Here is a 14,496-nt window from a genome sequence, read left to right as displayed (position 1 = left end):
GTTCTAACATCTGTTAAGCTAACGAGATTAACAAGTAATTGTGAACCATATATACCAGTCCATTCACCTGGAAATGTCCACACTACGTAAAGGGCAGCCAGCATGTTAAATGGTGTTTTTGTTTATTTATTTTTTAATAATAATAATTTAAAAATGAAGACATGAGTTTTTCTTATAATGAATCCCAGGTGAATTCCTAACACTGAGAGGCTGCCATGCAGCGCATGACATGAAAGAATGCGACTGACACAGGAGGTAAAAAGAGGTAATGTAAAACAGAATGGTTGTTTCTGACTCAGGTCACTGTGAATCCAGTTCAAAGGGACAAGCTGACAAATTTAAGCTAAAATATTCATGTGAAAAAAACATGCAATTACTGAGCGCTGCACTGTCTCCTACCGCCTAAGAAATACTGACGTTTATGCCTTCAGACAACTGCAGCAAAACCGAGTGCAATCTAAATCTGACAGTGTCCTCATGGCATGGTCGAAGAGCAATGAACTATGCCAGCGCAGGAAAAAATTAAGAAAACATTTGCTGTTCAAATTGATTAATTCAAAACTAAAAAATGTTAAAAGCTAAATATGATGAGATTAATGAGACTTTAGCCATCACTTGCTGTTATCTCTGCTCTTCTGGTTCTTAACAGGGAAAATCCTGTGTTTAATTTATATAATTCTTTTTTTACACATAAATGTTATTTAGCCAGGGAAAGTAAGAAAGCTCATCCCATGTTTATCATAAAAAAAGAGTGGGGTAATAATCTGTTTCCAGGCATTCCTACATAAATCATCAGTGTTAGCTTTACCAATCCTTTCATCAAAGCCCAGTATGTAACACATACTGTAATACATAAATGTAAAAAATGTAACAAAAATGTAATAAATAGTTTTACACAATTTATACAATAGTGTAACATTTATACAATTTCCTCAAGTGTCTAAGACTTATTAGCATATTAATGCTCTTAAAGGCCAACCTCTCTTGGACATAACTGCAATCCTAAAACAGCTTGACTGAAAATATAGTAATACCAATGCAAAACAGTGGGGGGTCAGAAGGCTGGCAAAGACATTGGGTTTCAACACGTTTTTCAATTCAGGCTAAAAACAAAAAAAAATATATATTCTCTTTACATTATTATAAATCAATATCCTAAAAGGAGAAGTTTTAAAATAAAAAAGTGACCAGGACAAGCTTTGCGCTGGGAGGTCTCAGTTGTGGATAAACACTGATAAGCAGTTTTCAATGCCGCTTTTTTCCTCACTACTGATTAAAAAAAAATTGGCTGGGATTAAAAATATGATAACTTAAGGGCTGAAATTTGAGTATATAATCTTACAGAAGCTAAGACCATACCTGACATACAGTACGTATGCGAGAGAGAATTCCATTAAATATCCCCCTCTTTAAAAAAGTTTAAACTAAACTATCAATCTAGCTGTTTTTTACTTGTATTAACAGTATGTACTTTATAGAATGTCACATCATAATGCATTTAGGCCTAATTGTCTCTGTCCCTATTGTGGCAGGGACTATTTTCCTACAATGTTAAGATGGTTATTAGCTCACTCATAGCATATGCTAAACGTTACATTTAAGACTGTGAGTCATTACGTTCAAGTAAATGTCATATAATGCCAGTGTAGAAAAATTTTTTATAGAACAACAGACATCATTAACCAAATGGAAGATATGACTTCATTGTAGTATATGAAGATATAGTACAGTGAGCGGTGGATGGATTTAAAAACACTATCTCTTTGTTAGACTGGTTCTAGTGAAAATGTCTACTGTGTCAACTATGCAATATTAATAATAAGGAAATCAATAATTTATATGCCAGTTTGAATAATAGGCTTCCATTTTACATGTTCTCTACTCTTTCTCTATCTCCATCACCTGGATTAACAAGACAACTATGAAAATTTAGCCACGGCTGTAAGCGCTTGACTAGCACCATGGCAACAGGGGAGGGAGGTTGTCTATGAAGGGGACTTTGGGTTATAGCAATTTCAAGGCAGGCATCAGACACACATGAAATAAGCTTGTGGAAGGTACATTCGTAGACAACAGATGTGACCTAACAAGACCTGTGCATTACTTGTTGAGAATCCATTCCGTCTAAGCGATCAAACAGTCAGAGTAGTATGCTGAACACTACAGTCTATTGACCTCCTAGGCAAAGAATAAGTCATACAGCTAATACAATGGAAACAGCCTAGTCCTACTGGGGACTAAATGAGTGTCATGTTTTCCTTGCCTCTCACTGGTGACAAGCCAGACTGCAGTGCTATAAAAATAGAAGCACAAGTATTGATCAAAAGACCCTTGGTTTGCATAACACTACAGCAAGCTATTATTTTACTGCCAGTGGCGAATGTTTACGATTTCCTAGCATATTTGTTACAAAAGCAGAAATGTATTAGGACACATAGTAAGCTATGACTTGGTGAGTGGACTGCTGCATTTTTTCTCAGACACAATCGTCACATGGAACGCGGTTGTTCTGTCCAGAACATAATGTGCTTTCTCCTACTCTTCCAGCATATCCTCAAAAGATAAATTACAGAGAGCAGAGTCAATTTTATCTAATTAGTGCGTACAAATATTGCTCCATGGATATGTCTTGGTCTCTTCAGTATGTTTTATTCAACAGCATCTGGAATCCAAATTGAATTAATGAATACATGCACACTACTACTTTGCTGCACAAATCTCCCAAGATTACTTGATTCCTTGATTTCTCTAATAAACGTGATCCTATACAAAGATTGCTTGTGGTGACGATATGTGTCACAGTGTCCTACAGTCCTGTGCAGAAGTCAGAGACCACACTTCATTTATTTAATTTCCAGTCAAAACGGCTGTTAAGTACAAGTTATTCATTTGTCATAGGCAGGAGAAAACAAAACACATATTTAACATAAAATACACAGAAGTTTAATCAATAAATATAATTTTAGTATTTATTGTGTTCACTTTTTGCTTTTATTACACCTTCCATTCTTTTCGGGAGAACTGCTTTAGTTTTATAAAGAAATGTGCAGTGATGTGTTTCTACACCTCAAAAGTTCAGTCTTGAAGTTGGTCACATTTTCTGCTTCTCGCGATCCAAGTAATCCCAAACTGGGGACTCTGGTGTGGTCAGTCCATTGTTCTAAGAATGCAGCAGCTTCTTCGTTTAATCTGCAAATTGTCTTCTTTTTTGTCTATTTCCTTTTCTCATTAAGGACTTGACAGCTGCACATCCTTTCAGACCCATAGTGTTGAGTTGTCTTCTCACAGTGGATGAACAGAAACAACACAGAAATCTGAAGGATCTGAAGAAGAGTGGAGCTTGATTTTCTCTCAAAGATGAAAGTGGTCTACCAGGTCTTGCATGGTTGTTAGGAGACCTATTTTCTCCATATCTTTTAATAATTTTTGAACCCCAGTTTCAGAAATCCCTGTTTTTTCACTATTTTCTAATAGATTCCCTAACAAATGAACAACTTACACATAATGGTCATTTTGGCTGGAAATTAAAATAAATAAAGTGTGGTCTCTGACTTTTGCACAGTACTGTGGGCTGTATTTTGTCTGATTCATCTAATCATTATGGATTTTTAAAGGGGACAACAATAGTTAGGTGTAGGTTAGCCTTTCTTTCCAGGTGGTCACAAAAAACTGACCCACACAGCGCTAGACAGTGAGTAGTGTGTCACCAATTTCCAACTTGATCTTTCTCTTTAGCTATATTACAGGACTTTCAACTGTAGTTGCTATGCCAAGAAAACACATTCAAGGTCAACACAACACATGCGTGGGTAGCCCTGGTGCAACATGAAGAGCAAAAATGCTCCCTTTTCAGAGAAGTACAGCCAGTTTTCCAGACACACAGTACATTAAGCCTAGTACAGTGCAACTTGAGGTCAGGAGAAACAGAGTTGGAAAGATTTAGTTCTCAATTTTTGTGTATTACTGAAACATTTAATGATATGGGACTTGCGGTGAGCATGTCACGGAAGGTGAATCTCATGTTAATGACTACTATGGGAGGAAGATTTAGATCAAATGCGGTAAACCATCTGAATTGTAAAAATTAAGACTTTGTTTAACAATTAACGACGTTACCTTAACTGAACTGTAAAGCTGAAATACATTAATGCACACTCATCACAGTCTACTGTATATGTAAATGTGACTGCAGCCAAGAATAATATATTTCTTAACTAAATGCTTGACTCTTGAGATGTTTAATAAGCACCAAAGGCACCATCCTTTACAGTAAGAGCATAAGCCCTTTCTGCACAGAACATTATTTTATCCTAAGGAGAGATAAGTGAAATTCAGTACTGGTTTGAATAAAATAACACTGCCATCATTTTCTATTCTTGCTGAAGCATCCACTCCCACTGAAGCACAATACTGCCTCATTTCATGATGTGATTTCCTGCACTGGAACCTCACCCACTCACAAATCTATTTGGATCATTTTGAAAGCAATTACTATTGAGCACAAAGTATGAGAAGCTATTCTAATCACCCGACCAGTCATGCTATTCTTTAGAAAGATGGCTGCTAGCTGAATTGTAATAAATGAGCAAAATTATTCAAAACTTTTCCAAAACAGTGTTCATTTTGAACAGCATCTACTGATATTACATATTCACGCTTGTTGAGAATCATTATGTAAATTTAAAAAGGTCATGCTGAAAACATTTCTAAAGTAGTTAAATAGGCAGACATAGTCATTAGAGATGCACAACATATCGGCACCCTATTTATTATTCACTAATAAATGAGAAAATCCTTACTAACCTACTGGACACATCTCAAATTTCTTAACTTTTTAAAACTTCCTACAAATTACTTGAAACCTATAAAGTTTTAGTGCACCAGCATCATAATAGAATCATAGCAAACATGTACTCATAACAAAATTTGCGTTATATTAAAGAAAAGTATGATTCTAAACATCTGAATGGTGGTTCCAGCCTTTAAATCGGTAGTATACAGCTTACAAGATTTGGATTCAGATCTTTAAAGGAGCATAAAAAAGCCTCTGCTTTCAAAATACTGGCCGTGTGTTATTTGCAGTGGTCATGCCACCTCAATGAGTATGGCATAAAAGGAGTTCACCGCTGAAATCAAGGCTACGCAAGCAAAAGCACAGTGAACACATTCACTGACATATACATCAAAAATATATAGAAGCTTAAATTTCTTTATGTGGCTATTCAATGGCTCAAAGCAACAGCTGCAGGTTAAAAATCACATAATGGAATGCAAACCACACTTACTCGCCATGCCTAGTTTAATCTCAGAACCCAGAACCTTTAACAATCTCATGCTTGACTGGAAAGCAGCCCCTCACTGGTGTAAATAAAATGATTGGCACCACAGAAAAAGCACTGTCTGCCTTGTGTGCTGTGGTTCGCCAAATTAATCCCTATGTCCAAATATCTCCATGCCCACGCTTTTGTGTACTAACTGTCAGACTCTACATTGCTTTGAGAAGTTGTGATACAGAGAATATGCCTGGCTAGTCATGTGCTTCCTATGCCATCCTCACCTCACTGCCCTACTATCTTCTGCTTCTGTGTTTACAGAAATGCTAAAAAACAGCTGTCAAAATAACTAGCTTCAAAAATAGCAACCTGTGCAGGAATTAATGATGAGAACCAATTTATTGTGGTCTCACAGTGCTAACTATTACAGATGTAACAATATTTTGTGAGTAGAGATGGCACTAATTCAATACCAGATATCAGCATCGGGCCAATATCAGCTTCATTCTATTAATTATGCCATCTAACTCAGTTATACACAAAGGTCACAATCAACTTAGAGGGGAACCCCACCATTTTTTCAAAATTTCTGCATATTTAAATTGTTAGGATGTTAACAATTTTATTCAAAGTGGTTGGATGTAAAATGTCTAAGAATCTAGAAAAACTTACCATGCCAGAATTTTCCATTTTGCTGGTGATGGGAACCAGATGTCTGAAACATTGAGCGTCTTTAAAAGAAAGTTATTATATGAAAAGGTTATGAATATGCTGCCTGATGTCTGTATTATTTTACAATAGTTTTGTGTAAGGGTGGGCGATATGACAATATTTTATTGTTATTGTGATAAATTATGTGACAGTATGCTTTTCTGGGCATACCGTGGACATTGTCAGTACTTAAAAAAAAAACTGCTGATTTTGTTTCATTATAAAGTAAGCATAATTAAGCCTGTTTAACTGGATACAGTTTATAAAACAATAAAGCTCATTCTATTTGTACACTTATTATTACAGTATTTTTATAGCATCTGGCACTACAGGTTCTATTTAGTCTGTTCCAACTTATTAAATCTCAGAAAAACTAAATATTGTGATGTATATTGTGTATCGTAAAAATGTCCTGAAACATCGTGATATAATATTATTGACATATCTCCCACCTCTAGTTTCCCAATAAGCTTTTGGTCTAAAACATTTTTTTCTGAAAAATTCATTCATGGCGGAGCAGGACTCTGTAAGGCAAAATCATCCACCCCTAGTTTCACGATAAGCTTTTGCCTTAAAACATTTTTTGTAATTCATTTATAGCGGAGATGCACAAGCAGGATGTTGTAAGCAAAATAGTACCCAAACAAAACTTATTTTTCAGATTCCACTATTTTACTATTATCACCATTACATAGGAAAAGACACAGGAAGCATGTGCAGGCGTGCTGGTCATTTTGGACAGTAAATAAAATGGCTGTATTTACATTTTAGACATCACAACCTCCAGCTCCTATATCACTGTTGTACAGAAATATCAGTTGGCAATGTTCTCTACAATGCAGCGTTTCACATTAAACCATTCTGAATCCTTTACATCTCTACAACTTAATGCAGAAATTTTGAAAAATCTGTAGAATTCCCCTTTAACCTACACCAGTACCTTCAATGTCATTCATCACACTTCCAACTCTTGTCTAATTAGCAGGTTGTGCAATGACATGGATCAGTTACCACTTTTTCTTCATTCAAATTGTGAACCCAGCAACATAAATTGAATTGTGAGCAGAGCGCATCATTACACCTCTGCTGCGCATGAAAAACTGCACCCTACACCTTTTAAGAATCATTAATTATACATACAAACTTCTCAAACACCAATCCCTCAGCATTTAAAAGAGCTTTTTAAAATGTCTTCAACATACATTTTCCACACTGTTCTCTTCCCCCTGATTTTATTTAAAGTGGGACATCTCCATAACCCATACTCCCAGGCTATCTGAGCAGTTGGCGGTGAGCCGTCCATCTGGAATAAGGACGTATTCTCCCAAATATCTCCCTTCAGGCTAGATTTCAACTTCAGATCTAAATGTGACACTATATTCTAGATAAAATTAGACCGCCATATTGTTACTACAAAACAAATCACATTCCCCTATGCATGCTTCCACTTAGACAGCTGACATAAGTGAGCTACATCAAAACTGACAATTTTTCCTTTAGTCAGTTGGATCTGCTGAGTTGAACTTGTATGTTAGTGATAAGAAAACACATCACAACTGAATGAAAAAGCATATATTATTAGTATATTTTCTATGCATACAAAAAAAATCTTAAACTTGCCTTATTCTGATCAGTCCAGTACAGAAAGTAGCCCTGAGGATCCACACGTAAGGTCACTGGGGTCACTGTAGAGGAATCCTTAATGAAAAAAAGGAAAGAAAAACATTCACTTGAAGTAATCATGTTCTGCATGTACACTTCATTTTCTAAAATGAACTACTGAAGTGTTTCAGCATTAAAATGAAATTATGATTCAGTAATGCTGTAAACTGGGCCTACACAATCGGCTTTATTTTTGTCCGCTGATACAATAATAATAATAATAATAATAATAATAATAATAATATTGTTTAAACATGGTACCAGCACCAAAAATAAGGCTGATTTGCAGGCACACTTCTTACAGTATACGTGTGTTATTCCTCGGCAGTCCTCTTTAAAATTGGCATGGAATATCCTCTTTTAAATATGTGATTTAATACGCTGCATGGCCTCTGAGTCCTGGGCTGGATCAAAATTTGAAGTTTGAGTCAGACATTGCATAAGTGTTCTACATAAGTGTGATTCATGTTGGGTTTTTAATAATTTCCCCTGGTGCAAGTCACAAAATTCTAGCAACACGGATCGAGCGCACCTCCTCCACACAGATCTGAGACTGTGGTCTTATTTTAAGATTACATGGACCTTCCCATTTAAGAAGGACATTGAAATGGTGTGGTAGCGAGGTAAATGTGTCCTCTCGAGAAGGAAGGGGACAATTTTCCCCCTCAGCCCAGAGCTCTCTGTCAAGCAGAGCGCTGTGTACCCTTTAGAGCTCTCTAATTGTGTTATTTTAGATCTTTTGAGGATCTGCCCACATACACGAGCACATCTAAGTTGGGTGGCAGAGCGCATCTTAGCTAATGTAAGGCAGGGAAGACGAAGGAGGATTAAAAGCATGGAAGTTGCCATAGCAACAGACCAATATTTTCAGTTTTATGTGTAGCCTGAGCTTTGAACTGCCAACATTTTCAGCATAAGCATACAACAAGCTTTTATTTAGTGTCTCGTTTTTTTTGGTCGCCTTCAAGATTTTGTTGGTTTAATGATGAATAGATCCAAATGGCATTTATCTGACATGTGCAGCTCCCCCCCACACAACAACCTCACTACTCTCCTTGACCACAATTAATCAGGTGAGACCACAAAGAATAGCCACCATCTGTGTGACACAGACTAAGCCATACAGGCTGTGTTAACAAAAAAATGACATCTTTTCTTTAAGACGTCTTTTGGTTCCTACATTAAATGTACATACATTGTCTGCATTAGGTCAGTGACTATATTTCAAGGGTCACAAATAAGTAATGTGAAAAAATGACAGCAGAGATGAGGAATTAGAGAATGACTGAGAACCGTCTCAAACATTTTGATGGGTAGAAACTGTCACACGGGCAGCATTTTGCAGACACTTCATATTTCAGTTCTGCCAAGGGTCTCTTGCACAGTGCACTCCTGAGAATCCCTCAGAATCACTGCTGCCACTTCATTTCTGCCTTTTTTTTTTTTTAAGGGGGTGGCATTAAGTAACACCTCATAAATTATGAATAGGATCAAGAACCCCTACTCTACTGTGTGAATTATTAAGGGGTCAAAATCAGTGTCACAACACTGTGTGCACTACTAGACAAACGTGTGAAACAGAGAGCTGCTTTCAGTTCAGCCACAGCATTGGCGAGTTTGCAGTGTCTTTGAACAGAACTCTCTCTGAACCAACAGGTGACACAGCAGCATCTTCAGCAGCCGCGTTTCTTCTCCACCATTTACAGCCAGCGCACTGCTGAAGGACTGCATTATGTGTGCCTAATGCTCAACAAGCAGCTCATGCAAGTTAAATTGAAATAAAACAGTATATAATTCATGGGTAGGATATAATTTCCGACACAAAGTGGGACGTAGAGAAAGGTTCCTTTCTCTAGTGCATTGCTCCGAGTATTAGGACAGCCTATAAAAAGTACCCAGTTACTAGCTTTTCCATAACCGCTGCAACAGCAGCAAACAATGAGAGGAGCAACGTTAGCCTGCAACGTAGTCTACGTTTAAAGGACAACTGGATTAAATCAAAGACGATTTCATTACTGCGTATGGACGGACATTCAGCCAGTGCGGAAACACGCTGGGGTCAAATTCGGGGCTGGGAGACAAATGGATCTGTGCGGCCAAATCTCAACTGCTGGCAATTTCGCTGTAGCATTTCTTACACTGAATATTTCTGAATGCAGTTTGGACTAAGAGGACAAAAGACGCGCGGCGAGGCGGCCGCACACGCTTTCTCTCAGCTTTCTGGCGAATTCGCCAACTTGGAATGAAAACAAAGCTCGCCAAGACCGCAGAGACTGCCACACAGCACAGCACGCACCGATGCCTTACCTCATCCCATTTCATAAACCTGCTGCCTTTCTTCAGACTCTCCGGGACGGACACCGGCTTGAGCTGCAGCGCGTGAACCCCGGGCTGTGCTCCGGCCATTCAGTCTGCACATCTACCTCCAAAGCAGGCAAGAAGAAAAGAAACACAAAACCCACCAAGGAGAGCTTCCCCGTCTTCTCCGAGCGCCTTGACGGAGGGCTGTTTGAGAGCGAAAATATGTCTGTTGAAGGGGAAGATCTTTATGCACACATTCACTCATTTGCTCGTGGAGGCTGTTATGGACGCTGCGTGTTTTTCTTTCATTTTACGGACGGTCACCGGCGTTGCCTGGGATTCCAGCAGAGGACGAGAAAAAAAAGAGCAGCAAAGGGAAGAAAAAATGGTCATAAATGATGGAGAGTAATGGGGGCAGCTGCCAGCATGAGTGGCCTCCGCACATTGACTCATGTGCAGCACTCAGAGCTGGAGCTGCTCGCGCACTGGGATCCAGCGCCTCCTAGTGCGCGTGTGAAAAGCTACGGTGAGGGACTTGAGGAGAGAGACCCCACAGTCAGCTTCAGAGTGAGGTCTACGTCTCCATCCTTCCTGCCATCTTCAGGCTTCATATTCACCGGGACGTTCACAAGGGTCAGTGCACGGTGCTGCTGAGGCACTGTTTTGGTTTTTATTATTATTATTGTAATTATAATAATTATTATTTTTTATTTATTTTTTATTTTTTGGTGATGGAGCGGGGATGGTTGTCAGTCTCTTTCACCTCTCACTTTCAATTCCAAAACTGATGTTTACATATACAAATCAGGCAGACAGTTGTTCTCTCTGAAATGTGTTCACTCAGCTGGTTTTCACTCAAGTGGTTCTTGTCAGAAGTAAACAAAAATGTGGGAGCTGAAGTTTATTTTCTAGTTTTTGGCCTATTTTACAGATATCTTTAATAAAAATGTGGCACAAACAGAATAAGGGTTAATTGTACATATTTACAAATTACTAGGCCAGGACCACTTATTCATTTATCTGTAATTATTGATAAATGCCATGAAATCAATAAGTAGAATTGATATTTCTTTCTTCTTTACTTTTTGTGTGAGCATTCTGCACTCCAATCCATGATCGAAAACTCCAGTGCTGGTTTTACTACATTTACACACACACACACACACACACACACAGAACAGTGAGCACTCCAGTGGGTGACTCATACAGGCACGCTTTTATATGTAGAAAATGGCATTAAAAACAGTATTTTTCATTCTTAATGTGAGTTTAATGTTTAGTCATTACAGGGTCTTTTCACAAGTTGCTTTTAACGGATGAAAAAGAAAAATGAAAAAACACCTGCGCAAAGAAGATAAAAGTAGAAAAAATTGATCCATTGAGGAATAACACCAAGGACATTATCATTTCTTTATCAGCCCAGTGGTCACCAACCGTCCTGGAGATCTAGGCCCAATTCCATTTCACCCCTTGCCCCTACCCCTCCGTTTTGTGTATTCACGCCTGGGGGCAGGGTGTCCTGATTTTTGTTGAGATGGAAGGATAGGGCTAAGTTTTAGAGCTACATGGCCCTCCCAGCAAGCTTTTTAGAGTTTAACAGATATGTTGTGTTTCAGAGGTATCCCAGGCATAGTTACAGTTGCTATGCTATGAAGGGCCAACTGGTTGAACCAGTGTGCAACAGCGCCACCCTGAGACAGACCAGTGCTGCAGCTCTAGTTAGTCAAGAATACTTGACAGAAGCTCGCTAATTGTGGGTTATGCAGCTAAACAATAAGCTTTCCCTGAATTTGTATTTGAGCGTTTGTTTTACATCATATTAAGTTTATTTTCAGGGACCCCCCCCCCCCATAATTTTGACTTTGGAACATTCAAGGGGTCCAATAGGTTAATTAGGGGGTCCCAGACCCCTCAGGAATCCCCATATTTCGCTCCTGGTTTATATGCACGTCACTGCTCATTGGGTAGTAACACCTCTGACACACCCATCAAAACAAAAGAAAACATACCTCAAAGACTGATGCTCACCGTTTCGACATAACATGTCAAGAAAAGCACCAAAGATTCAAGCTTATCCCAGATAATTTTGAAGAGTTTGGAGGGCGAGCTGATCCGCATCACCAGCGTGGCTGCAGTTACTGATACCCATGTTGATTACTGGTTGCTTCTTTCCTCTGCCCTTATGAAATTTTGCAAGTCATGTCTGTACTGGTTTGATGTACCCAACTTCATCATCTTACGTTTTAAGGGTGTTTGTGTGGTGCCTACTCATTTAGTGATAAAACTGAGGCCGCTTAAAACCGAAATGAGGGTGCATCAATTGGTGACTCATCAGCACAAACAAACTGAAAATCTGGTAAATATAATTGCAATGGGTTAAATGGCAAGTCAGACCTATAACTGTACTCTTATTCTGGGAAAACTAAAACTAAAAACTAAAACTAAACTAAAAACACAAATGAGGCATAGGCAATATTTGTTCCAAATTTTGTCTGCAGATGGCTCTGGTTAGCTAGCAACTTAACTAGCAAGAAAGCTTCCACTGTTATTGCAAGTTAATTCATTCCAAGTTGACTTGGCCAGAAGGTTCCTCCAGGAACGCAAATTCTCATTATGAGAAACACCCAAGCTGTTTTCAAAGCCAGAGTGTTTCAAATTTCAGTTGCTGAATTTCAAGTGGCTCCCTACTCCCTTGTTCACTACACAGATCATGAAATAAGGACTATGGCTGTGTCCAAAACCGCATACTACTATGCTATACATAAGAGGCTCAAATTTGTCAGATGTTCCTGAAGGCCTTCCTTACCTGGTGTGTAAGATTAGTGTTGGAGCTAAACTCTACAGAGTGGTAAATCTCTAGGACCAGGAGCACCCCAGCTATACATACTAAATGAATGAATGCAGATAGCAAAAGGATAGCAGGCCACTGTAGGCCCACTGATGGCAAACTGGAGGACTATTAGCTTTTTGCTCAGCATTTTCCATGCAGCCCACTGGTGGTTAATGCTGGTTATACAGCTGTAACCAATGTAGCACAATGTCCGTAACAACTTTTTAAACAAAATCATTTTTGATTAGGCCTAGTCATTACCTTTTCTCTCAGTAGTGTAGAATCTTACAAAATAAAAGACTATGTGCATTTAAAATCTGCTTGAGGACTAGTTAGACCTTGTACGCAAGGGTATAACCTGGATGGTCCAAGGTTGGACCAGCCGTGGAATAGTGAGCACCTTATCAAGCCAGCGGACCGATACATGCTTGCTATCTGTAGGGCTTCTAATGGTGGTTTACTAGTTTTGACACACTGTTTATGGTAGAGTTTTGGACGCAGCATATGTCTATCTGGGAATCAGCCAACGTTACTGCGACTTGCAGGTTAGTAACCAATGTGTAATTCAGTGGGAGAAGGTCCTCCAGTTGGCTGCTGTGGGAGTTTTTTCTGTCATCGTGTATCTCCACCATGAGTGAGAGAAGTTAACCTATGGGTTTCCAGTTAAGACTGAAGCTCTCATACTACAACAGCTAGCTAACTAGCACGCTGAGGCTGTAAAAGAGCGAAAAAACTCAAACTGTTGTACCTTCACAGTCCAAAAGCAAAGCAGTAACGTTAATTTGTTACATATACACGGAGTGCCTCTGTTAAATCTTCTGAACTCGACGACGAAAACATAACTGCCTGATACAAATCATTTGCTAGGCTAATTCGGCTAATTATCGGCTAGCTTAGCTAGCTAGTGAATCTAAACTAGAGATGTGATTGGACGATTCATAACCAGAACCAGTTTTTTGCACGGCATATGTATAAAATGTACGGTTGTTGAATTACTGAACTGATTCCAAATCAGTGTCACTATATGTGTGTGAGTGTGTGTGTGTGTGTATGTATATATATATATATATATATATATATATATATATATATATATATATATATACTTAATACATTTTATATTTTTTGTATTTTTAAGAACAATTCCTCATACACCATAGGAAGGGTAAAATTATGGTATAAATGTGGTATTTTTAATACACCTGGCAGGACTGGAGAGAGCAGCAGATGTTGAGCTGTGGGCGCCAATGCTACAGTCTACCTTAAAAATAACAGAGGAAGCGTTGCGTTTCCTGCTTGCTGGCGAATCATGTGTACTGACAATATGGCGGGACAGAAATGTCCAGGGAAGCTGGAGTGTGTAAGAAATACGTTTTGGTTCTCTTGGTTCTGTGTCGTTTTTATTATTTCGACCGTACATCTCCATAACGTCAGCGCTCAAAGCGAAAGTCGAGTAGTGACAGTCGCTGACGCGAACTGGACCCTTATTCTGGAGGGGGAGTGGATGTTAAAATTGTGAGTAGCATGTGTTGCTGTGTTTTTGAATAATGCAACGTTGCAGACCACTCGGAATTGGCAGTTTTGATTCGAGCCCACGTAGAGAGACTTTAGGCTGTATGCGAGTGCGTATTTGTGTGCTTTTTTAGATTTGACGTGTCACGCCCCGTTCCACAGTGCTGGTCTCTATATAGAACGGAAGTAAAAATATCAGCCCTTTCT

The 14,496-nt window shown here is 38.7% G+C and overlaps 1 protein-coding gene across 1 annotated transcript in view; it reads right to left on the bottom strand.

Annotated features, from left to right (window-relative positions):
• The window catches only part of LOC118823435 (1-phosphatidylinositol 4,5-bisphosphate phosphodiesterase beta-1), a 49,170-nt gene extending 38,912 nt beyond the window's left edge, over positions 1 to 10,258 (bottom strand). Inside the window, exons 1-2 of the mRNA XM_036593044.1 lie at positions 9,954 to 10,258; positions 7,605 to 7,682 (exon numbers count right to left, since the gene is read on the bottom strand). Of these exons, the coding sequence (XP_036448937.1) occupies positions 7,605 to 7,682; positions 9,954 to 10,052 (177 nt within the window). The 5' untranslated portion in view covers positions 10,053 to 10,258. The remainder of the gene's footprint in view (positions 1 to 7,604; positions 7,683 to 9,953) is intronic.
• Between the last annotated feature and the right edge of the window lie 4,238 nt (positions 10,259 to 14,496).

The sequence above is a fragment of the Colossoma macropomum genome, unplaced genomic scaffold (genome assembly GCF_904425465.1).
Source record: "Colossoma macropomum unplaced genomic scaffold, Colossoma_macropomum, whole genome shotgun sequence".
Classification (NCBI taxonomy): domain Eukaryota; kingdom Metazoa; phylum Chordata; class Actinopteri; order Characiformes; family Serrasalmidae; genus Colossoma; species Colossoma macropomum.
Note: the sequence above shows the minus strand (reverse complement) of the source record. Positions and strands in the feature narration are given on the sequence as shown.